The following is a 25,625-nucleotide window of genomic DNA, read 5'->3' on the forward strand; positions in this document are numbered from 1 at the left end:
TTTTCCTCCTCAAGTAGTGGTCGATGTCCTGAGGCCTAATAGTTCTGCCAGCCAGTCACTTCTCAGACCCTCAAGAAGATTGCAGTTTAAGTGGCTCATAATGCTCTATTATAAGTTTTATGTCCATGCCGTGGGGGGAGGGGGGGAGTTTGTGTTGTATATAAGTGTGATTTCTGAATTCGTCATGTATTTTGATGTTGATATTTTCGGTTAACAGTAAATTATATGTTTTAAGCTGTTGTTGAGATTATATGGTAAGTCCTAGAGAATTATAAACTACTAATCAGGCTTAATAGGTGTTAATGATATATGTTTTCATGAGTATGTTGGACAGTAGCTGTCATACGAGGATTGACAATTATTGTCTTCACATATGTTCTCGAATTAAGAGGATAATCTGGGAAGGGGTGTGACATTTTACTAATAACTTTTAATGTTGGTCAAACTATGCCTTAATATTTTAGGAAAAATATACGTTCTCTTTCTTTGATCAAATTATGTTCAAATTGACTTAAAACACATTATATATTTTCATATTTTTATCAAAGTCCAATTTCACTCTCAAACTTTATATTAAACTCGATGCATGTTTACAAATCTACTTAGGTGAGAGAAGAAAAAGACATGCTTATATTAAATTGATCAACAAATACATAAATATAGAAAATAAAAAAATATGCATAAAAGTTTTAATGACATATACTTGCACAAAAGGAGATGAGCTTTTTTCCCCCTTTCTTTGACAAAAGTAGTTCAGATGAAGAGAATTCAAATTTAAAATGAACACTTTTAAATCAATTATTTTCTTTTTTAAAAAAAAAATTATATTTTGTTAAATTTTGTCCAAGAGATATAGAGGAATCTTATTGGGTTGGTGTATATTATCATCATTAGATTCCCCATTCAAGGTACCACTGGGGACTGGCAGCCACTGAATTTTGCAAAAATTGATGAAGAAAATAAGGGTCAACTATCCAATTAATATCCATTATTTCTATCAGTATTTCATAGCCACCACAAAATTTACTTTTTTATTTCTCAGTTCCATCTCTTTTTTGTTCTTCTTCAAAAATAAAGTATTCTCTCTTTTAAACTGAATAATTTTAGAGATAATTTAAATGTAGCTTAGTTTCATGGATGTATTTAGTTTTTTTTTTATTATTATTTTCTGGCGGAAATTGACATTAAACTAACTTTCTCCGTTTGATAACCATTTGATTTTTTGTTTTTATAAGTACGATAGTTGAATTATTAGTTAAATTACATAAACAAAACAACTTTTTGAAAGTTTTTTTAGTTTTCAAATTTTGATTTGGTTTTTAAACCATGGGTGAAAAGTAGAAAACAAATGAAGAAATTTGGTAAGTAGTGTCCATAGGCTTGATTTTCAAAAATAAAAATAAAAATAAAAAAAATGGTTACTGTTGATATTTTTGGAACGGATTGTTTTTTATATATATATATATATTGGACGGATGGGGTTGTACATGAATTTATGCGTTTGCACCCATGCGTCTGAGGTCATGCGTCGAAATGAAGATGCCTTAAACTAATATGCAATGACCTCGCGTTCCTATCACAAGTTTTCTTACGCTCGCGCCAAATATAACCAAATGCAAGTTTCTCAGGTAATCCGAGGTCGAACACAGGGACTTGTCACTCAATAATTCTTGTGAAACAATGCGTTTGAGGCGATGAAAAGAAAAATAAAAAGAATTTAATGAATGTACAGACTATTCCTACTCCTAACTAAACAGATTGAGCAATAGAAGACTTGCAATAAGAATAAGTAGAGACATAACAACCATTAACACATAGTAATGTTTATTATCTTAAATCGCCTGAGTAATCCCAGCTCATTGCACTAACGCATCGCACACCTCTCGGTGGTCAGCCACATGACTATATCTTTATAGTGCATGTTTCCGTCAAGCATAAGATTGTGCCTATCTCTAGGAACAATGCGAACTTTGCTTTAGTGTGTTTCATCTCTTATTTTCTCAGGCAGTTAGACGCGGCTATTTAACTTATAGACAAGCAATGCAACATCCCATAGACAGGCGTTGCTACAGCCTTTCACCAAGCAAAGAGGATTAACTCACTATACTCACACAATGCACACCTCTCAGTGGGTTGCTTCATGCGTCCTATCTCTAGGCTACACGATTAAGCATGCGATTGTCTTTGATAAATAAACGCTGAAGATAAACTATGATAGAGATGAAGATGATGAAGAAGACGACAATAAAGGAGTTAAGATTTGCATTGATTACAAAATATCTTAATAACTTAAGCTAAAATGTAATACAACACAAAGATTAGAAGAGAAAGGAAGGACTCTACGTCAAGGCTGCCAGTGGTACAATGGTTGAATGGTGGAGATGTCTCTCTCATGCTCTATCTCCGGCGAATGCTCTGATCGTCACTCGGTTTGGGTTGTGGAGATGAAGAATTCTCACTGAAAATCTCTTTCAAGCTCTCATCTGTGATCACAAACCTCTACCTTGAGGCAGAAATTCGGATGTCTTAAAATGAAGGTCCCAAGGACTATTTATAGAGTTTGGACACCGACAGTTATAATGATGACGATATGGCTTACTGCTACTTTTGTCGCGGTACGGGCATTGTCACATCACCTTATCTTGTTGATACTCCCAAGGTATGCGTCCGAGCTTAATTTAACTGAAGTTATCAATGCGTTCTACCCATCTTGCGATCTTCTATTATGGCTATCACTCCGTGGCCGCAATCTTCATTTGGTCACCGCAATTCCTATGCGTTGGACGCATGTGATTACCACAACTTCCATGCATTGGATGCATGTGATTACCGCAACTTCCATGTGTTGGACGCATGTGATTACCATCTGCGATTGCTTAGCTCATGCGTTTGTCTTTGCGATCGCCTGGCTTCAGCGCATGCGTTTGTCTGCGATAGCTTATTTCAAATGCATGCGTTTGATTTCTACGATAGCTACAAAAATAGACACTTTGGCATGGAGTAACACATAATATTGGGGTCAGTGAGGATTTATGTGCTAATTGACGCAAAGCTCAATTTTTCTTCTAAACATTATCACCATGTTTTCTACTTATTAGCCCTCATAATTCTAAATAAAAGGCTTGTAATAACTGGCATTCAGTTACCAAATGGGGACTTATCAATTTGATTACATCACAAGTTTTGTCCATAAACTTTTTCCTTTGTAAGTATCTAATAGATCCTTCGAGTCTCGTTTGATAATTATTTGATTTAGTTTATGAAAATTAAGCTTATACACACTCATTCCATCTCTAAATTTCTTATTTTATTATCTAATTTTTACCAATATTTTCCCAAACCAAGTCAAATTTTGAAAATTAAAAAAAAAAACTTTTAAAAACTTATTTTTGTTTTTGAAATGTAGTTAACCAGTCAACTTTTGTATTTAGGAAAGATGCCAACCATTATAAAAAGTGAGAGGAAATAAATTTAATTTTCGAAAATCAAAACTAAAAACGAAATGATTATGATACATACCTAAATTAATTTCAATTTTATATCCAATAGGTCCATAAATATTCAATTTTATATTAATAAGATTTTGACCTATTTTATATTTTTAAAATTTACAAATCAAAAACATAAATTTTATGATTTTATTAGACATAAAATTCAATTTTATATCATATATATCAATTAATTCTTAAAATAAAAAAAATATCACTGGAACTAAATTAAAGAAGCCCATATTCAATTCATAATTTTATATTTCTTGGAAAATGTTTTTTTTTTTGGCAACATTCCCACTCAACATTTTAAGACTAAAACACAGTGCCATAATTTACCTTTTTATGACAAGAACTGTCTGAAATATTTGTGAAGATTCTATTGCTTCTTATAAAAAAAAAAAAAAAAAAACCTTTACTTTTCTCTCAATAATTGAGTTGCCATATTCTTAAATAGAGCTTTGAAAACAACAACCACTTTTCTATGATATGCGCACATTGGCACATATATTTGGATCATATTGTAATTCTAAATAATTTGTCGGTTGAGTCACGATGCATAACAATTATTATTATTATCTTATATTAAAATATATCTTTCAAGGAAAAAAAAATGAGACATTTTTATCAATATCATACTTTTATATTTATATGATAAATCATTATCCACAACATGAATCCATATAGTAACCTAGTGCTCTATGAATTTAGATTTGAAAAGACATCAACAAATTTTGAAGTTTCAACCAAAGATTTTAGTGAAAGTTTAATGGAACTTCAATAAGTCCCTATGGCATTGTTGTTATTGATCTCTCCCACTTCAAATATAATGTCCAATTTTCTTTAAATATCTAACATTTCAAATATTGTAGATAATTTTAATTCTAAAACACTGTATATTTTAAACCTAATAGTTAATCTTCATTAAATATATATATATATATATATATATATATATATATATATATATCAAGACTTAATATCTATGATTTACGATATACGAGCTTTAAGTAGTACTTACACATGTGAACTATTAAGTGTGTGCTAAAGAGAAAGATTAGCTTTGCCAAAGTCGATAATTCTACCATGTAGATTCTTCTGAAGTTATGCCAGCGATGCATGACTAGGTACACTTGCGAAAGAGAGACTTACTTAGCCAACATCTTGATGCTCAAAGTCCAAAAAAACCTATTTGTGCACCGATTGAGCTTGATCTTAATTAAGTCGAGATCCATGTTGTCATATGCAAAATCACACTTATGTAATATGAGTTATGGATCTACGATTAGACAACAGAAAACTCTATAAATACTAAAACTCATTTAACACTATGTCACACTACTACAAAATCTACATTACTTGACACTTATAGTTCTTAATTATTTGACGTTTCTTTGGAAAAAAACGTCAAGTAATGACCTTTTAGAAAAGAAAATATCAAGTAAAATGGTTAAAAAAAAGCGGAGATCGATGAAATGTTCAGATGTTTTCACGCGAACTATTACTTGACACATTTTTCGTGTCAAGTAATATAAGGTCTTACTTGACATGTTTTTCGTGTTAAGTATAAAAAGCTCTTACTTGACACGTTTTTTGTGTCAAGTAAAATATAAAAAATAATTAATTTATTATTTTAAAGGATTACTTAGTTATAGTTTTGAAGTGACATTCAAATCAAGCCACACTTTGGGTAATCTATTTGGAGTTAATTGTTTATTTTGGTAAAAGAAATGTTGAAGAAATTTTTTATGGCTTGTAGATAAGATTTGACTTCCAATATTCTCTTCTACTCATTAATTCCTGTATTAGTTTTCTATTAAAGATGCACTCTGATTGTCTTTATAGAGGGATTACAACTGTGTCAAGTTGCTTTCGCTTGAAAGTTATGAAAGTTGGGGAAAAGGTATCTACATTCTTCTATTTTAAATTTTAGCATATGCTTGATTTGTCAGTAATCTTCTTCCTCTTTATTATATTTTCTCAAATCTCTCCCATCTTCCTTCGTTTTGCGACGAAAGGTAACTGTTCCTCCTGAGGCTAGATATGGTCTAAAGAGAATGAATGAAATCCCAGTAAATCCCTAACTTGTAGATATTTTTTAAGTTTCGCGTATAATATTTTTTCATTGCATAAAGTAAGCCAATCATATATATTTTCCCTTGTGCGTGACTTTTTTTCATTGTTGTATCTTAACACTTATTTCTATATTTTGAAATTTGATGTTATCGTCATTTATTCTATTTTGCAGGTTGACTTGCTTAAACATGGTTTGCCTAACCTTTAGTTCTCGATCTTTACATTTCAAAGCTCAATGTATAGATTAAATAATGTACTTTGTTGAGAGGTTACTTATTAAACAATTTGTCACTTTTGTATATGTTGAAAGTTGAGTTTTGTATACAAAAGCAATTTTTAGTGAATACATTGAGTTGATAGATCTTAAATGTACAATGTTTATTTAATTGATGTGATTGTATTGTTGGAATACAAGGCAGAAAATGAGAATATCAATTGGGACATTTAATTTGAAAAATATATATATATATACTTGACAAATAAAATATGATACGTAATCATTGTAAAAAATTAATAAACTTGACATACCACCAATGTCAAGTGTATTATCTTTCTTGCATGAAAATTGTATCAAGAAACATTTGTTTTGACGTTTTTTCGGAGTCAAGTTATCACATTATATTTGACAATAGAATATTCGACACTCTTATAAGTATCAAGTATATCCTTTACTTGACATTGAAAAAACGTCATGTAATCCAATTTTTATAGTAGTGTCAATTTAAATATTGACTTAAACATCAGAGGGTATTAGACATAATATCATCATCATACGAATATAAATATCTCTTTTATAAGTCAGTTTGATGTCTCCTCTCGATATCTTTATTATAGGCTTAAGTGGATCATGACTAAATTTTGGCATCAACGTTAAATTTGATGTTAAGCAAGTTTATAAATCATAAAAAAAAATAAACGCTATATAAAATGTAATATCTAAAAGTTTAAAAATTAAAATAAAATGAACTTAAAAAATTTGAGTAGCTGATTGACTTTTAAATATAAAGTGGAAAGAAATTCAGATATGGTTTAAAATTTGGTTAATTTAACAAGGAAAAACAAGTGCATAATGTGATAGATAATCAAATTGACTTTTTATTGCCAAAATTGTTTTAAAATTTAATAATTAAAAGAAAAAAATGGATTTTGGCGCAAGTTGAATTGAAATTAAAAATAGAAGTTGAAACAAAAGCTTCCGGTTATGACTTTTCTGTCCGTTTCTTTGTCTATCACCATAGCCGCCTTCCACCACCTTCACAAATTCATTCATCATTTCTATTTCCGGTAATTTTAACTGTTTAAACTACTTTTATCGGATTTAAAATCATTTTTTAAATATATTTTTAATCATCCAAAATTAATTTAATATTTAATTTTATATTTATATATATAAATTTTAGGTCATTCAAATCAATTTTAAATTGTTAAAAAAAGTTAAAATGATTTTGAAAAATGATAAAAGTGATATCCATTTCAGAATCACTCATTAACATACTTTATAAAAAGTTTCAAATCATTCTAGTTAAAAAAAAAAAAATAAAAAAAAATAAGTTTAGGTGTGTTAATTGTAGTTAAACTTCTTCATTTTTTTTTATAGCTAGTTTGAAATTGGAGAAAAAGGTGCGAGTACAACCCTAGAGGGGTGAAATAGGGTTTCTTTAAAACTAATGAAAAATGGATCAATTAAATAAATTCATAAACTTTTTGCTAATAAGTAATTTAAACAATAGTTTTAGACAAGTAATATCAACAAAAAATAATCAAGAGATTGACATAAACAAATTCAAAAACAATTTGTAACAATTAATTTTATGCAATGAAATATATTAATAAATTAAATTGTAAAATTAAATAGGAGAGAGATAGAGAAGTTGACTCCGATAATTTTATATTGGTTTGACACAACCGACCTACATTCACTTCCCAAGCTTCTCTTGGTTATGTCACTGCGGACTTGACTCTTTCCATGACTTAGAGTCGAATCGTACAACTTCTTTTTAAGGGCGCAAGAACAAACTTGATTCTTTCCATGGTTGAGGATCAAACCATTACAACGACTCTTTTTTCTGGGATAAAAAACAACTCTTACTATAATTTGGGAAAATAAAGAGCACACTTGACAATCTCTCCACAATAGTGGATTGACAATTTTAGCTCACAACAAATTAATCCCCACAATACATAAAATATCTCCCTCAAGAATTAGATGAAAAGAAGAAAATTGAAGCTTAGAGAGAGAATAATACTAGTGGCTTTGAGTTATGAAGGATTGAAAAGACGGTGTAAAACTGTTGATGAAATTTGGAGAAGAATATTGGTTTAAATAGAGAGAAAATTTTGTTTAAACCACCTTTTAGACAAATAAAAACTAATATAATAATATAAATATTTTTAAATCGTTTCTTTTAAAACCCAACAAAAAACAAATGTCCACCACGTGTCTAAACTTAGCGTTAGACACAAACATAAAAGAACATTAAATTCATTTTCTTTTTAAAATCAATCCAAGGATCAAAAGTTCACCATGTATCACTCCTCTATTGCTCTAAGTGACACCTTTCAATTGGTCCACTTTGATGATAAAAAATTAACACATCATCGGCTCGAGTTCTTTCCATTAAGCTTGTCGGTCATATCTTCTTCGTTTGAATTCTGATTTGAGTGATTCAAATTGTGTTGGAATTGTTGTTTCGAGCTCTATGCAATAAATACTTAAAAATACTCAAATTGTTAATAAATAAAAGTAAGTTTGTTATCATCAAAATATTGATTAATTAATTAATTAATTTGAGATTAAGAACTAAAAAGACAACCGATAGTAGTGTGAAGGGGTTTTTCTTTTCCAATTAAAAATATCTTATCCTTTCTTTTGTGGTGTGGGGTTTAAATTTGGTTCCATTTATGTATATAGTAAACAAAAAATGTATTATAGTCAAATAATAATTATTCAACCGCCGTTTGGTAATTATTTTATTTTTTTGTTTTTGTTTTTTAAAATTAAATCTTTGAATACTATTTCCACCTCCAAATTTCTCATTTTGTTATCTACTTTTCACCGATGATTTAAAAAATCAAAGCCAAATTTTGGGAACTAAAAAAATGTAGCTTTCAAAAGTTGTTTCTCCTTTTGTTATCACTTTTCACCAATGGTTTAAAAAACCAAGCCAAATTTTGATAACTAATAAAAATAGCTTTCAAAAAGAATTTAGCCATTGTACTTAAGAAAGATGCAAATCATTCTAAGAAACGTAGATGGAATAGGTTTAATTTTAAAAAAAAAAAAAAAAAACAAATAATTACTAAATGGGGCCTCAATGTTTCCTATGTTTCAAATTTATCAATTTGAACATATATTAGATGATAAAACATCTCGCCTTCCTTTGATAATTTTTTCAAAAAAAAATTAATGTAATATATGTTTTTCTGCATTATCTATATAATTTCAAAAATTTTCAAACTTTATTTAAAAAAAAAAAAAAAAAAAAAAAAAAAAAAAAAAAAAACTAAGTACATAATGGTTATTAATCCAACCATTAATTATCACTACTTTTTATAAAATACGAATGTTTGATTTTTTTTTTCATCCCAATATTTATTTAATTAAAGATAATAGTGGTTAGAATTACATTGTAACTCAAACTCAATAGGAAGTTATTTGAGTTAGCGCATTTGAATTATATAATTAACATCGATCTAAGTTCAACTAGTAAAATATATAAAATTAAAATATCGAACATTTAAATTCTTAGTCTTAAAAAAAATCCAAAAAAATTAGAAAAAAAACTATTTTATATATCCTTAAAAATAGACATTAAAGAAAAATTAATATTAAAGATCAAAACGTTTGTAAAAATTAGAGTTTTTTTTCCCGGAGAAAAGCACAAGAATTAGAATTGTAATTTAACACTATTTGTTATATTAAATTATTATAATTTTATGTATTTATTTATTAAAAATTATCGATGGTACTAGCTTGTTAGATCATCTCATCATAGTTTTGAAAAAGGAGTCGCTTGATCTTTTTCATAATAATGATAATAATAATAACTTTTGAAGTTTTTCGTTTTTCTGAAATTGACATTTTAATACCGATTAAGTTTCATATCTAATTATCATATTGAAATTTATACTATCTCAATTCTTTTTTTTATTTTTTTTTTTGCGAAAGAAATCTCAAATTCATAATCAATATAATATCAAATAGTCTTTCAAGTGATATGGAAAGGTTCAACGAACCTAAATATGACAAAAAAAAACAACATATATGTCCTTTTTCCTCAATAACTCAAACTAACTAGTAGATACGATGAATTTCGATGAATCATAAGTTGTCATGTCATCACAATGAAAGCACAAGTCCATTGTGAAAATTATAAATGGATTGGGTCAGGTAATTAAAACTCTCAGATCTAACCCAGTTCAAGCCAATGACATAAATTTGGGCCAAAGGAAAGAGGCCCAAGCCCAACTTTAGTCTGAGCCCAAAAGCAAACGAGCCCAAATAAGGCCCATGAGAAACCTCTATAAATAGAGGTATTTCCCTCCTCATTTTAGGGAGGGGAGAAGAATAGAAGACTAAAGCTCTAAAGACTGAAATTCAAAAGCTCTCGAGATCCAAAAGTTAGAGGCTTTAAAGATGAGCTGAAGAACGCAACTCCTCTAAAGCTTTGAAGATCAGAAGACATACTAAATCTTTGAAGATCTGAAGACAGAGTAAAGTTCTGAAGATTTAAGCTGCAAAGATCTGAAACTTAAACTCCCAAGATTCAAATATTGAAGCTCCCAAGTCTTGAACACCAACGCTCTCAAGTGTTGAAGACCGAAACTTCTCAAGTTTCAAGGACTGAAGCACTCAAATTTTGAAAAAGTGGAGATCTAAACTATTTGAAGCTTCGAAGATCAAAAGACTTCAACAAATTAACTATATCTTCATAACCTACAAGCTGAAGATTCAATCTCCTCAAACTTAAGAAAAAACGCACAAGCTCATCAACAAGCTGGAGGCCAATCCAAGCTGATCAACAAGCCAAATGTCGATCCAACAAGCTGGAGGCCGATCCAAGCTCATTAACAAACCAGAGACCAATCCAAGTTATTCAACAAGATAAACAAGCCCAATGGTCAATCCTCCAAGACGATCAATAAGTTAGAGACCGATCTAAGCTATCAAACAAGATCAATAAGTCCAAAGGCCGGTACTCCAAGAAGATCAATAAGCCTAAAGGTCGATCATCCAGGAATATCAACAAGCTTGAAGATTAAAGTTTATTTTTTCGAGAGAAAGCATCAAATGATTATGTATTAGAGATTGCACTCACTATACTATACTGAAATTAATATAAATACAAAGTTCAAATTCCATGAATCAAATTTCTCCGAAGATCTTGTGCAAACAAATTGGCACGTCCAGTGAAAACCAAAATGTATCTTTTAAATATTCTCTTACTTACTAGTTATGATTAGAAGTTTATTATGTAATATTTATTAGGGGATCTATATATAACTATTAAATTTATGTTTAATCAAATTCTAAATTTCAATTTTGTATCTAGTAGGCTCATAAATCATCAAAATTCAAGGACTAAATCATAAATCTGAAAATTCACGAATCAAATAGATTTAAAATTCAAAGTTTAGAGACTAAATTTGTAATAAATCAACCAACTAGCACATATTTATATGACTAGTTGCTTCCAATTTAAAATGCTACAAAAATGTATATAGTGGATTCATGAAATAAAAAAATGTGTATATTTGTTCGATGACTAAATTTAAAATTTTGAAATTTAAGAAACTAAATAGAAACAAAATTAAATTTTAAAAACTAAATTCGTAATAATCCAACCAAATAGTGCGAGTATATATATAAAATAAGAGCAGCTGGTTCCAATTTAAAATACTACAAAAAGAAGAAAAGAAAAGAAAAGAAAAAAATCCGTCTAAAGGTGGAAAAGAAGGAAGTTACGTGGAATTTGGAAATAGCACGTGATAAAAAAGACATTTAAATATTAAAGAAGTTGTATATATCTTTTTTTGACTTCAATATTTATTTAGTATTTAATTATGAATTTTAAAGAAAAAACAACAAAAAGAATAAAAAACCAGACTTCAGTGACGCTTTACATCGTCAGATAAGATCGGACGGCTGTGATGGACCCCAAAACCATCACTTTCAGCCCGCAATTTTTTATATCTTCATCGCTTGAATTAAAAAGATTGCACCAGCCGGGAATCGAACCCGGGTCTGTACCGTGGCAGGGTACTATTCTACCACTAGACCACTGGTGCTATATGGCTGTTAATAAATTTACCATTACTCATATAATAAAAATGCCAGAGTTTTTATTTCGTTGAAAATATTTATAAAATGTTGACGTTGATGGATATTTTTGAAAAAATTATTGTAGGAATAAAAAAGTTAAAATATATGTGAATTAATAAATAAATATTTTACGTTTTTTAATTAAGTTAAAATGTTTATTATTTATATTGTACGTATGTTAGCAGCATTTTGTAGCTTGTATTTTTATGTTTTAAGAATTTTGTGTTTCATATTGAACCCATAAAAATGTAAAAAAATCTATGAAAATATCAACATGTCGATAAAAAGTTAATACTATGACTACATTCATTGGTTTATTCAACCCTTTAACTTACATAAAATAGAAAAATACTTGCATCAGTACATGCATCTTAATTACATCTATATTTTACCATTCAATTTAGTGGTCGATTCACAGTCCTATGTGACAATTTTTTTTACTATGTGGTTAGTATGGGCGGATCGCTCCTAAATGCAGCCGTGATCTTATATACGAGAATCCCATTCGCCATCAAATGAATCATATAACAGAAAGAAAGTACGAAAAGGTAACCTTAATTAGAGCTTGATCTCTCCATGAAGGACATTCTTCAATACAAACTTCATAATGCTTTGTATTTAGGATTGTTATAGCTTTTAAAATAATTGTTGCTAATCATGCTTCTAGAAAAATCAGTTGTGAAATAAAATAAATTATTATTGGTAAATTTAAGCTTGAAACATGAAAAATAGATTATAGTGTTTGGTAAAAGAAATGCTAAATTATCTTGTTTTAATTATAATAATTGGAATATAACTATTATTATTATTATTATTATTATTATTATTATTGTAAATAATTGTTGAAAATGATATATTTTGTTTTCTCTAGATTAATTTTTAAATGTTAAGGAAAATATATATTTTTTAAAAGAAATATGTTATAGTCTTTCTTTTTAAATAGATGCAATCAATTTATGAAAATTATAAGATAGATTTGATTAGGTGAAAAAGAAACAGATATATAAAATTTAAAATTAATTAAAAATTGTATATGATAGGGTCTTTTTAAATATAAAAAAATATTTAAAAATATTTACATTTTATAGCACTTTCGAAACTTTTTTGCTATAAAGTGTAAATATTTTTTAGATTTTTCTATATTTTAGATTTTGTTATAAAGTACCAGCACTTTATATAGTTTTAGAAAAGCAGGTAGAAAATGATTTTAAAAATAGGTATAAAATGAACGTGCTTTTAAAAGTAGTTTTAACAGATTTGATCTCAATCTGTTTTACCAAACACAGTTAAGATTTTTTTTATAATCGTTTTTATCCCTTCCAAAATCAACCCTAAACGTACCTAAAAATGTGTACTTATTATTGTAATTAAACATGTCACTTTAAGACTATAGTATAATTTCTAAACTAACTCTATAACAGCGATTTGAATTCCCATGAAATAAACATTTGAATTAGTGTATTTGTTTTACGGTAATATAAGATACCCGGACATCTATAGATTCTCGGGTATCCTAGGATGGCCTTAGGGAGAAATCTTAGAGAGTTTTGGATGCACATGATTTTCATATTGAGGGCATCTCATTTTTACTTTTCTTAACTTTTTTTTTTCCACATATGTATGAACATTGTAGTTTTTTTAGGAAGATATTCAAATTCAAATTTAAATTAATATTTATTTACAAAAATCTTAAATTAATATATATTATTTTATTGAGAAAAATAAAGAATAAAATAATAAAGCTATATTAATTTAAAAAGAAATTCAAATTAATAAAACCATGTTATATAACTTTAAACTATATTAAATTAATTATAAATTAATGAATAGTCATGAGGACAAATTTTGAAACTTTATATGTAAATTCGAATGGTGTCATTACCGCGACATAATGTTATTTTTTAAATGAATTGGGTTCTCCTTAAAATTCAAATCTACTTGACTTTGTTTTAAATTGAAGATATGATCATGAGGTTGTATTGTTTGTCCAAAGAGAAATAAAAACTATATTTGTGCCTCAATTCTCCATAATGCAAAGTTCATCTAAAGAAAGAAAAGATGTAACTTGAGGTAAGGAAATGGCAATAAATACATGTATATACCTTGTGAGTGTCATTCGAGTATCATCGATTTAGAGTAAGAGATGTATTGTATATAGTTGAGTAAAAGTTTTGAAGGTGTATGAAGATGAAGCAGTTCAAAAATTAACACAATAATGAACCTTAATACTTATAATGGGAGATGAAAGTAGGTTATAATTGATTTAAGGCATGTCTGAATTGACTAGAGGAAAACATGTTTTTCAAAAATTTCATTTTTATTTAAACTTTTTTGATAAAATTTAGTTAAAATATACTTTAATAACTATTTTGACCGATTTTCAAACATTTCGATTTCTTTTAAAATGATTATTTTCAAAATTAAACACTTAAAAAGTTAATTTAAAGACACTGTTAATTTTTTATGTCTGATTTTGGAAACCACAAATCTTTTTTTTTTATATATAATATTTTTAGAAATCAAATATGAAACTTTGGATATTTACTCGTTTTAGGGTTTTCTTAGAGTTTTGTTCTCGCTAGCATTTTTCTTCAATTTTATACTAATTTTTCACTCGATAAATTCACTAGTCTTTCAATTTTATTATGAAACTTGTCTAATATTCACGAATTACACACATGTCACGATTTATATTGTACGTACTCATATAAATGTTTATTCTACCATTCTTATCAATAAATTTCCTCACTTAAAAAAAAAATACGTTCTAAAATTACAAAAATATCTCTAACCTAATATGTTATACACAAGTTAAAAATACATTTTTTAAGCACCATTTGGAATAAAAATCTAAAAAGTAGAGATTGTAAAGTTGTAGTGAGAACGAGACATTTAAATAGCACGTGATAAAAAAGACATTTAAATATTAAAGAAATTGTAAATATCTTTTTTGACTTCAATGTTTATTTAGTATTTATTTATGAATTTTAAAGGAAAAAGCAAAAAAAAAAAAAAAAAAAAAACAAGCTCAGCAACGCTTTACACATCGTCAGATGAAATCAGACGGCTGTGATGGACCCAACCACCACGTCAGCGTTATTGATCATCATGGCTTGAATTAAAGCTGCACCTAGCCGGGAATCGAACCCGGGTCTGTACCGTGGCAGGGTACTATTCTACCACTAGACCACTGGTGCTTGTTCTCTCTACATTTCACATTTTCTAATATGATTACATTAAGCATTTAATAGCAAAACTTGAAGGGGAAATTGACATCATCTTACACTTTGTTGATTTACCACCTGATTATTTGTTAAAGAAGATCGAAGCTGCAGGGTTTATTTCACTCAAGAGTTGGTCTCTTTATCGAGTGTTCGGGTGGCATTCATGTTTAGCATATCTTCATTCTAATCGAGATTTTTTTAGATGATTCTGTATCAGAACTTTAGAGCATCATTGGGTAATGCAACTAGTATTATAGCAAACCGAATAGCTCTAAAAGTATGTATACAAGTTCCTAGCTGTGAATGGTAATAAAATTATATGTGAGATTAGTAAATGGAATCATGAACTAGCTATTGCTTGTGAAGTATGGAACGTGATAATATTTTCATTAAAGATATAACGTCAAGCGTATATAAAATTATAGCTAATGTCTTTTCTTTTCTTTTTTTTTTTTTTTTTTCAATATGAAAATTTTTAATATGTTCCATGTCAATTTTAAATTAAAAAAAAAAATCGACAACTCAAAAGATTTCCGCATACAAACCTATTTATACAATTTTAAATGAGTTGAAAATTTATTGTCAGCCAAAGATTCCTTCCCCTTCAAGACCATTTTCATTTTCACTAAAATTAAATTTATAACTCCAAACCCAAATTGTGCGGATTAGGTTAGTTAATCAATAATTTTAAGTAATGAACTTTTTTTTTTCTAAACACTATTAATTGAAAATATAGCTGAAAGCTAAGAGATAGTTATAAATATAGCAATCAAGTCTAAGCACAATACAAAAGAATTTACCGTTATAACATAATTTAGATCAAGTTCTCGAAGTCTAGTAGTATTGTATTGCTGATAGGAGTTGATCGACGATATAGTATATCACTAATAGATTTTGTTATATTAGCAATTCTTTAAAAATGTTGTTATACACTTAATTATTAGCTTTAGAAGTGCTACACGTTGCAATTACCTGAAAACTAAATAACTCTATATAACAATTATGAGATGTGAATTCAATTGAGACTCAATGAAATTGAACCAATATAAATTCAATTTTTTCGGGTTGAGTTCATAATTTAATAAAGGGTGCTTGGGTTATAGGAATTTTCAACCCGAATTCATGACTTAAACACTTTACTCATCCAAAAAGTTTATCTCCCCAAAAGTCACTGTTTTAAATCTTCACCCATTATTTGTTGAACTAAAACAATCGACGAGTTAAACATTCATGTATGTAAATAAAGTCTCTAGAAAGCCCAATTTATTGAAACTCCAACAAAAATCTCATAGCTCAATGGTCAAGATGCATACATTTGATCAAAAGGTCAAAAATTCAAATCTTCCACGATACATGTTGAAGTAGAAAAGAAAATGTAATCTAAACCTAATTCAAATAATTAAAATATGTATTGAGTTAAACTTAAAAAGCTAAAAAGTGTAATAATAAACTTTTTAAGATAAGTAGCAAGTGCGACTTAAATACTTTACTTGTCTAACCAATTATTTAGACTAAATTATAGAAAATACTTCTATATTTTGCTTCTTATTTCAAAAATATCTTTATAATTTAAAAAAGTAGCAATATTACCCATGAGCTTTCATAAATGTTTCAAAACTACTTGAAGTAGAATTCCTTTGAAAGTTTAGACATAAATTAAGAAACTATGTAGTGATGACCTAAAATAGTATGGTGATCAATTTTCCATTTTAGATCACCTACACCAATCAAGTGCCAATTTCAGTAAAAATATTCTTAAGAATTTCGACACACATACAATTTTGAAACTTTTATGAATGTTCAAAATTTCTAAAAAGTCCAACAATTTTGTCAAAAAATTTTGGTCCGAGCAAGGGTGGATTGGTTTGAACTTTTTGCACCAACAAGAGTAAAATTTTGCTATATTTATAAACTATTTTAAGACTTTGCAATATTTATAATTAATTTGACTCATTTTGCAATATCTACAACCAATCTTATAGCAAAAACATAATTTTACAATAATTGAAACTATTAAACAAGACTCTCTTAATATTTCATAGTTAATTATTTTAATTTTGGTTTATATATATGTAATTGGTAAAAGAAACACATACATTAAACTCACCGACATTAATTATTCTACATATTCAAACATATACATTAATTATCTCAAACCCCAGATATTTAATATCCATGTCTATAAACAATGTTTACAATTCAAAAGGCCGAATGTGTATTGGTAAATCCATTTCTAAAATGAATAGATCAAAACATCATTTGTGGTTTTGCCTGCTCAACAGGGTCTTGGGTAAAACGTTGATGACATCTTAAAAGCTTCGACGTCTTTAATGGATACTTCAGATTTCAATGGGGTCTCGGCCTCAATCATGTTTACCTCGCAACCCCATACTCGAATGGCTAGTTTACGACATTTGGGGGACGATTCTTGCAAGTATGTTTTGTACCAATCTACAATGTCATTCTTCTGAATGTTCTTCAATTCCTCTGCTTCCTTCTGGGATATATCGAACATGTACCTGAACAGATACTCCATTTTGGTAACGGTAAATACTTGTCATTCAAAGATTTTGATGCATTTATTGGACCAACTTGAGAAAGAAAATGAACAATAATACCTCCCATCAACAATCTGATTCCAAAATCTATTGGTCTCACACGAGTGTGATGGATCCTTCTCTAATAGCTTGTTGATTAGTCCATCTTTATAATTCTTAAAAGAAGCTTTATCAAGATCAAGCTGCCAAAAGAAAATCACATGTGTATGATTAAATATGATTAAATTGAAATTCTAACAGTCTGATTGCAAAAGGGAATGGGAAGGTCTAGTCTAAGAAATTAACTGGAATTGGTTAAGCTGTGAAATGAAGAACGTAAATGTGAGATGAATCTTATTCATATCAATGTAATTTCACTTTACTATATGGTTTATTTCTTTATTCTACTTCTACTTTTATATAATGAAACTATGTGCCACGATCCTCCTAATAAGAATAAAGCCAAGAACAATTCAATATAGAATTATTTTATTGGAAAATGAACAAGATAACCCCTAGTCTTTTGAGAGGGTTAGACTCTCCCAAATCTCCAATTAGAAAATCCCACATAAAATTCTTCATACCCCTACTCCCACCCATCCTATTTATAACTAAAATTCTTAACAAATTTATTATCAAATTACTAATATGTCACTCTTAATAACCATAATACTATTCTCCTAATAATCCTATTATTTCTATAACTAATAATCCTATTATTTCTATAACTAGGGACCTTACACTATGATGATGATCTTATATCAAATAGATACAGATTCTTGAGTAGAAATAAATGGTCAGAATGACTTTTCAAGCCAAAGAAATTCTAAGTTTTTGTGCGAGAACATCAAAATATAGTAACTAATTTTATTATTATTTTTTTTTTTTTTAGAGAAACCGAACATTCATTAAAACGAAAGAAAGAAAGAAATATGAGAGTTTGCAAAATATGAAAATAAAGCCACAAAAAGGGAGCTAAACTACAAAAAAGGGGCTCCGGTTAAGTAAAATAAGACCTGAAGAATAATTTAAAAAATAACTGTCACCAAAACCTAAAGTGAAGCATGAAATCTTAAAGAGGGCAAACATCACTTGGGACCTATTCATTCCTCAAAGATTCTATCATTTCTCTCATCTCAAAGCTATGAGATGATACAAAATTCCAGCTCACCACAAAAACTTTTCTTTCTCACAAGATAAAAATCCCACCAATAAGATCGATTAAGTTTTGAAAAAGTATGAAACCAAATATATCATCAGATACGGTTGCTATATAAACTATGTGAAAATGAGAGGACAGCTACTACACTAACTCTAACTCCATTAAAATGACGAGACAGAATCTCAAGTAATGGTCAAATGATAAATTTATCTACTATTAATGAAAAGCCAATAAAAGAACACAATTAGTGACTGCATGAGAAAGGGGCTTGAACTGACCAGTAATTCTTGCAAGCCAGTTATGAAGTTCTCAATTATCGTGCATCAAAACATAAACGATACCTGGTCAAATCCCTATTAGAAAAACAGTTAGGTACTTAAGCGCCTTAGAGAACCACACCCCAAAAACCAACTATTGAGGTGGGAGAGTCAAGCCACTTAACTACCACATTAGTCATCCCATTCTAACCAATGTGGGACAAAAGTAGCCCATACTATCCTGGTTCCTAACAAATTTCTAGTCAACATTTTTTGTTAAGAACATGTTGATTTCATACACTAACAAAATTTCAGGATTTTGAAAGATAACATGTATGGCCTACTCGCTTTGCATGCATTGAAGTAAGTTAAAAAAATACTTGAACGTAAGGATTTAGTATCTAAACTTTAGTTAGTAACAATTTAATCCATGTACTTTCAAGTTTATAATAATTAAATCCATGTGAAATAAAGAGATACACATGCACCCTCCTCACAGATTAAATATAATAACTTTATGGAGCAAAACCTATTCTTTAACAAGCACATTTGGTTCGAAAGATTTGTTTATCACACCAAAACACAATTAGCTCCCTACCAAGCTATCTACTCAGCAAAACCCCCCAAGATACCAGGACAGGAAGTACTTGTACGCCAAGACTCACTCTAATGAAGAGAGTTCGGTTTCTTTACAGGATTTCTTACAAAAAGGAAGTAGACAATCAGTTCTGATCAGATAAGCAGGTAGCTCAAGACTAGGAAGATCAGTGGGCTGGGGATAGTCCTCTTTGTTCTACATTTAGACATCTTTATCATTTGTCTTCCTTTAAAAATTGTCCGTTCTCTGATTTTTTGGTCTGGTCGGGGAGCTCAGTGGGCTTTACTTCTGGGTTCCATTATCATTTATTCAATAGGGAGGTTGACTCTCTTCTTTCTCTGTTGGAGTGCGATTTTAAGGAGGGGAGTAGGGATGTTCGTGTATGGAGGCCTAATCATATTAAGGGCTTTTCTTGTAAATCTCTCTTTAGGTTGTTGTTGGATCCCTCTCCTATTAGTGAGTCAGTCTTTGATGTGGTGTGGAGGATTATGACACAAAAAAAAAATCAAGTTCTTTACCTAGCAGGTGTTTCTTGGTCGTGTGAACACTCTAGATAGACTTGCTAGGAAGAGCTCGTTAATGGATCCCTTTTGTTATATTATCCATTGGAGGGCGGAGGAAAATCTAGATCACCTCTTGTGGGGCTGCCAGTTTATGAGGTTTGTATGAATTTGCATTTTACAGGAGTTTAACATTTAGATAGCTAGCCAAAGGGATATTTGTGCAATGATCGAGGAGTTCCTCCTCCCTCTGCTTTTTAGAGAGAAAGGCTGCTTGTTGCAGTTTGCTCGGATGTATGCTGTGTTATGGGATATTTGAGAGGAGAGAAACAATAGGGTGTTTAGAGATCTGGATAAGGACCCTAGCAAGGTTTGGTCTTTAACGATGTTTCATGTTTCGCACTGGGATTCGGTCTCGAAGCTTTTTTGCAACTATTCTCTTGGCAATATCTTACTTAGTTGGAATCTCTTTCTTTAGAGAGTTGCTTTTATATGCTTATGTTTTTGTGTGCCCTTGAATTCTTTTTTTTCCCTCAATGCAAGCGGTTGATTCTATCAAAAAGCAAAGAAGAAGAAGAAGAGAGGAAAGGGAAAAAAAAGGTAGCTCAAGACTAAGAGTTGCACCTCCACCAGTCACAAAATCACATTTGAGATCCCCCACTCCATTCCTAATCTGAAAAAGGAAAAGGAGCTCTTCTGAAAGGAAAGAAAAAAATTTCGCACAAGCTATCTCCCAGATTCACTAGATGCAAAGGGATAAGAAGAGGAAACTGAAACACTGAGTTGAATAATGAAATTTACGAAGGTATAGTTTTCTATGTGAATGAATCTCCCTTAAAAAAATCACCTTAGCTGATTGAAAAGTGGTTCATCAATAATTTCATCAAATAAATCAATCAGAGCCTTTTGTCTGATTGACTCCATTCCAACCTCCAGCTCAATTTGAAAGTACAGTTGCACCATGAAACAAAAAGTAAAAGCGCGTCAAGAAACATGTTGACCTGTGCCATCAGATATGATCGGCAATAGTAAATCAGAGTTAGACTCCAGAGGACAAGGAAATAGATTTCGTTTGTCATTACCTCTAGCACAGAATTTCTCTCCAATTTATTTTTTACACTAACGTCTCCAACAAGATTAGCCCCCGGAGGTAGGCATATTACACGATCATAATGCCTCATTCCAAAAGGAAGTGGTTGTACAGAGAAGTTGTCTTTAAATATGTTAGACAGGCTTATTGCTTCCTCTTCTAAGAAATTTCCATGGCAAAGTCCCTCAATGTAAAGCTGCTCAAAATGTCAAAAATAAACATGACGTCCTCAGAAAATAGACGTATCTCCATATAGAACATTATAGAGAAATAAAATGATAACGAAAAACACACGGATATGGATACGAGCCATGATCACACGGATATGATACCACCCAAACATGGTGGCACTTTTAAAGTCTAGGACATAGACATGGCAAAGACACATTAATTAAAATATATATCAATTTTATACCAGAAGGAAATTCAAAGTCAATGAGTTTATGCATTAATATACTTAAAAAATTAATTTGATGTATATTACTCTTAAAATTTATTATTTTTGTCATGTGTTTATTTAGTATACAATATACTTAACAGTAACAAGTGTTTGATGCATGTCTACACACATTCGACCTGCGTCTAAGTGTAACAAATCTATTGCTCTAACTAATGTCTAATACGTGGTAAAGTATTCAATACATGTCAAAGTGTTCAACACGTGTTGGACTCGGACACACTAGCCAAACCTAAAGGGGTGCTAATTTTAGAGAGGTTAGACATTATAGGCCCAATCCTTGTTTTGAGCAAGGGTCTAGATGACTTTCTACACTCTTTCCCATGGGTTTGAAAAGTAAACAATATTTCCCCTCAACCCATGGTTACCTTTTTTTTGGTTTGTTACATTTTAAATTTTATTTTAATTATAATAATATTTTTTTAAAAAAAATACTCTCTTTTAAATTTTTTCTTGGATTTTTTCAATTCTCTCTCTTTCCTTATTTGTTTAAAATAAAGTGTCATAATGTTCATTCTTTTTTATTAGTTTCCTTTGCACAAAATTCCTCTACATGAGGATATGTTTTTGGTTAATTTAATTTATAGTCAATTTAACTAGTTCAAAGACACATAATCATCTTTTTAAAATTAGAGGACAAATAATGTTGGTTTTTACCAATTCGAAGGCCAAATAAAAATTCAAATTCAAATTTTAGGAATTTTTTGCTCCTCAAAACTTTAAGAATTAAAAATGTAATTTTATAATATATATATATAAAAATTTTCAATAATTGATTTTAAGATTAACATATTAATTTATTTTAATTTTAAATTAGCATATTATAGTAAAAAAAATATCATTTTCAAATTAGTTAAAGTTACAAAAATCTATGAAATTTTATTTTAAAACTTAGTGAAATTAAAATATTAAATTATAGAAAAATAAATAAAATAAAATTATAATTTTACTCAAATCTCAATTTCAAAATGAAAAAAAAAACAGATATTATTTTAAAATTTTATGGAAAAGTAATTGAAATTGGGTTTAATTTGAATTACCTACTACTAAACTATATTTATTAAACTAAATAATACTCAATTTTAGATTAGCGATATTCAAAAAGTATTTAATTTACAAATTAGATTTATTCAAACCAAAAGAAACGTATGATATTCAATTTAACCTTACTTATATACAAATTAAATATATATTTCATTTTCACGTAGTCAATTTAAAAAATCTACCAAATGAATTTTGTTTAAATCATTCAGTTTTTTTACATATTTAATTGGTCAATTTAAAATAACAAAAATATATGAAATACAGTATTAGTTATTTTATTTTAAACAAAACCATTTTAAAATAATAAAAATAAATAAATTAAGATGAAGAACTTAAACTAATATTAAATCTAATCACCGATGAAAGACAATAGAATATTTCATAAACTGGAGATTTATAAATATGAAACTCATTCCCAAACTTAAACATGCACTTCAAACACAATTTTATCAAACTCAAGCTATCTAAACCCCCAAGTTAGTCCCTTAGACTTAACATTTTCAAGCTTAAGATTCCAAACCTGCCTATCAAACGCCTCTGTTTACTAAATCTCATGGCAACTACCAGATATGGAACTAAGGACAATAAAAGGAATGAAAACAAAAATTGTTAGTTATATTAATTGTCAAGAATATGCAGCAGTATTTTAAGATGTCTGGTAGTCCATGTATTAATAGCTGGGATAAAAGCTCAGGGATATGCGACTTCTAATCAACAAAAGACAGGCCATTTAGGACATCACTTTTCTCATCTACATCATAGAATCTCTCACACAGAACTTGTAATCTCAAGTATGACGAGTGGCTTAGAGGATTCATATTGGAGTTTCTAAAAATCCTCTCCATATCTTCTTTGATTACCTTTATAAAGTCTATGTCAGTAAACATGGCAATACCGAATACCAGGAAGCGATTATTAAGACCAATCTCCCAGAAAAACCAAAAATAAAATGGCATACACCTTAAAACGATCTTCTGAAGGCATAAATGTGCTGATAGTGGCCACAAGTTTAGACAGAAGATTAGGAAGCTTATCATTGAAACCAGACAGCTGCAGCTCCAGCTTGTCCCCATACATAGCCACCGAAGTTTCCAGATTTGCAACTCTGGCCTGAAAAAGACGAACATAAGCTCGTTACATTAAATGGGATACAAAATGCCGGAACTGTAATCTTTCTATTTAGTTACAACTCACAATACTACTGTGTTGATTTCTGACAGTATCCACTATGGTGATTAAAGATAAAGTCTTAATAGAAACAAAAAGGCAGACTCTTAACAAAACAGTTAAAGCCCATTAATGGACAACAATCCCTTGGCCTCTCTTACGGAATAGCCAGAAATGGAGTAATACAAAATTGCCAAGTAATTTACCGACGTAAGTGGTTAACTTGATATATAATCACATTCAGCTTGTCTTTAAGGAGGTGAATAAACAGCTCGGTCAAGAGACAATTTTTCAAACTACTGTACGCCCCATGTATTCGCCCGAGGAAATTGTCCAGCTTGTACCACAACTTCATCAATGGTTCATCAAGTATGCATCTTGGAGAAGATTTGAGCGGAAGATCATTACAAACTTTACAAGCACGAATTGAAAAATCACATGGAACGAATTCATTCTTTGAAGGCAGATGAAATGAAGCATCAATTTCAGGAGGGTCCCTCCACAGATCCATCAAAGAAGGAGCAATATCATCCACATAATAATGCGATCCAAACCAGGGTTCAATTTTGAACTCTGGAAGAGAGAGAAATTTAGCAAGTGGACATTGAATATGTTACTTATAAGCTTAATAAATTGGCAGAAATTTTCATTGTTTTAGAAAAAATAAAAAATTAATTATATTTATACCAAAAATATTGCACAGATGAGTGTAATTCCTCAGTGTTGAAAACCAATGGAAACATTGACACTCACTTTATTCCAGCCATCGTCTAAACTGCAATAATTTTCCTCAAAGATAAAACCCCAACCAGATGCATAATCTGTATTGTAGTGTCAAGGTGGCCACATCACAGTTTTTCCTTATTATTTAGTTACTTCTGAAACCAAAATGGGTGTACCTTGTAAAAAAACTAACTTGACATACCTCCCAACTGACCGAAATCTTTTGATACTATATCAACCCTCATGTTTTCGGGTGTAAAGAAACCAATAATATGCTTGACCAAATCCTCGTCCCATATCTTGTGTACATAGTTTCCATAAATGACATGTTCTGCTGGATAGACAGATAAATGCTCTGCATTAAAAGAATTAGAATAGTTAATAAATGACTGGTGTTCATCACAAATAAAATTAGTCAGAAAGAACATTCACAACACTCCAACATCACAAACCTTAGGTCGAATTTTCAACCCTCGACTTATTTAAAAAAAAAACAACAATATTTTTACAAATAGTTTGAAAACGACAATATTTTCCTAAATAGTTTCTAAAAGGACAATATCCTTTTAATTTTCCCAGCTTTCATTCAATAAATTCATACGGTAAGAAGTCACCTTACATCATGCCAAGAATCTCGCACTGGAAAAATTAAGGGACCGCACGAGTTTATAGGATACATGAACTACTCTTTTTATTGCCAATTGATTTTGAGATGAAACCTTATGTTATCTAATATAATATTATGAGTGCACATGAAATCTAAATGGTCATTTGGTTAAAAAGAAAAAGAAAAAGAAAAAGAAAAAGAAAAATGGGATCCAATCCAATGGTGTACCCAAACAGGCATTAACTTGAAAGGACATTGAGAATCTCAAATTGGAAATCAAGAGACCTCATAAAGTTTATAGGTTACATAGATTACTGCTTTCATTATCAATTGACTTTGAGATGCAACCCCATGTTTTTTTTAAACAAGAAAC

General features: G+C 29.7%; 1 protein-coding gene and 3 non-coding genes across 5 annotated transcripts; all 4 read right to left on the minus strand.

Annotated features, from left to right (window-relative positions):
- Positions 1 to 11,781: 11,781 nt before the first annotated feature.
- Positions 11,782 to 11,852, minus strand: TRNAG-GCC (transfer RNA glycine (anticodon GCC)). The gene has a single exon. It is a non-coding gene; the product is annotated as a tRNA-Gly (tRNA).
- A 3,058-nt stretch (positions 11,853 to 14,910) lies between these two features.
- On the minus strand, positions 14,911 to 15,001 carry LOC120089584 (small nucleolar RNA snoR114). The gene has a single exon (XR_005485259.1). It is a non-coding gene; the product is annotated as a small nucleolar RNA snoR114 (small nucleolar RNA).
- A 10-nt stretch (positions 15,002 to 15,011) lies between these two features.
- TRNAG-GCC (transfer RNA glycine (anticodon GCC)) lies at positions 15,012 to 15,083 on the minus strand. Its single transcript has one exon. It is a non-coding gene; the product is annotated as a tRNA-Gly (tRNA).
- A 2,100-nt stretch (positions 15,084 to 17,183) lies between these two features.
- Positions 17,184 to 24,495, minus strand: LOC120088582 (nardilysin-like). 2 transcript variants are annotated; one of them, XM_090305722.1, is made up of 5 exons: positions 24,129 to 24,495; positions 23,716 to 23,865; positions 21,247 to 21,450; positions 17,729 to 17,850; positions 17,184 to 17,629 (listed from the first exon to the last, which is right to left on the minus strand). In XM_090305722.1, the coding sequence occupies exons 2-5, from the start codon at positions 23,830 to 23,832 to the stop codon at positions 17,386 to 17,388; spliced, it is 687 nt and encodes a 228-aa protein (XP_090161848.1). In that variant the 5' UTR covers positions 23,833 to 23,865; positions 24,129 to 24,495; the 3' UTR covers positions 17,184 to 17,385. The 2 variants fall into 2 exon arrangements, with proteins under 2 accessions (XP_090161848.1, XP_038901906.1); XM_039045978.2 differs by lacking the exon at positions 24,129 to 24,495 and adding an exon at positions 23,950 to 24,095.
- Between the last annotated feature and the right edge of the window lie 1,130 nt (positions 24,496 to 25,625).

The sequence above is a fragment of the Benincasa hispida genome, chromosome 10, assembly GCF_027475165.1.
Source record: "Benincasa hispida cultivar pf3 chromosome 10, pf3_genome.v1.1, whole genome shotgun sequence".
NCBI classification, from domain to species: Eukaryota; Viridiplantae; Streptophyta; class Magnoliopsida; order Cucurbitales; family Cucurbitaceae; genus Benincasa; species Benincasa hispida.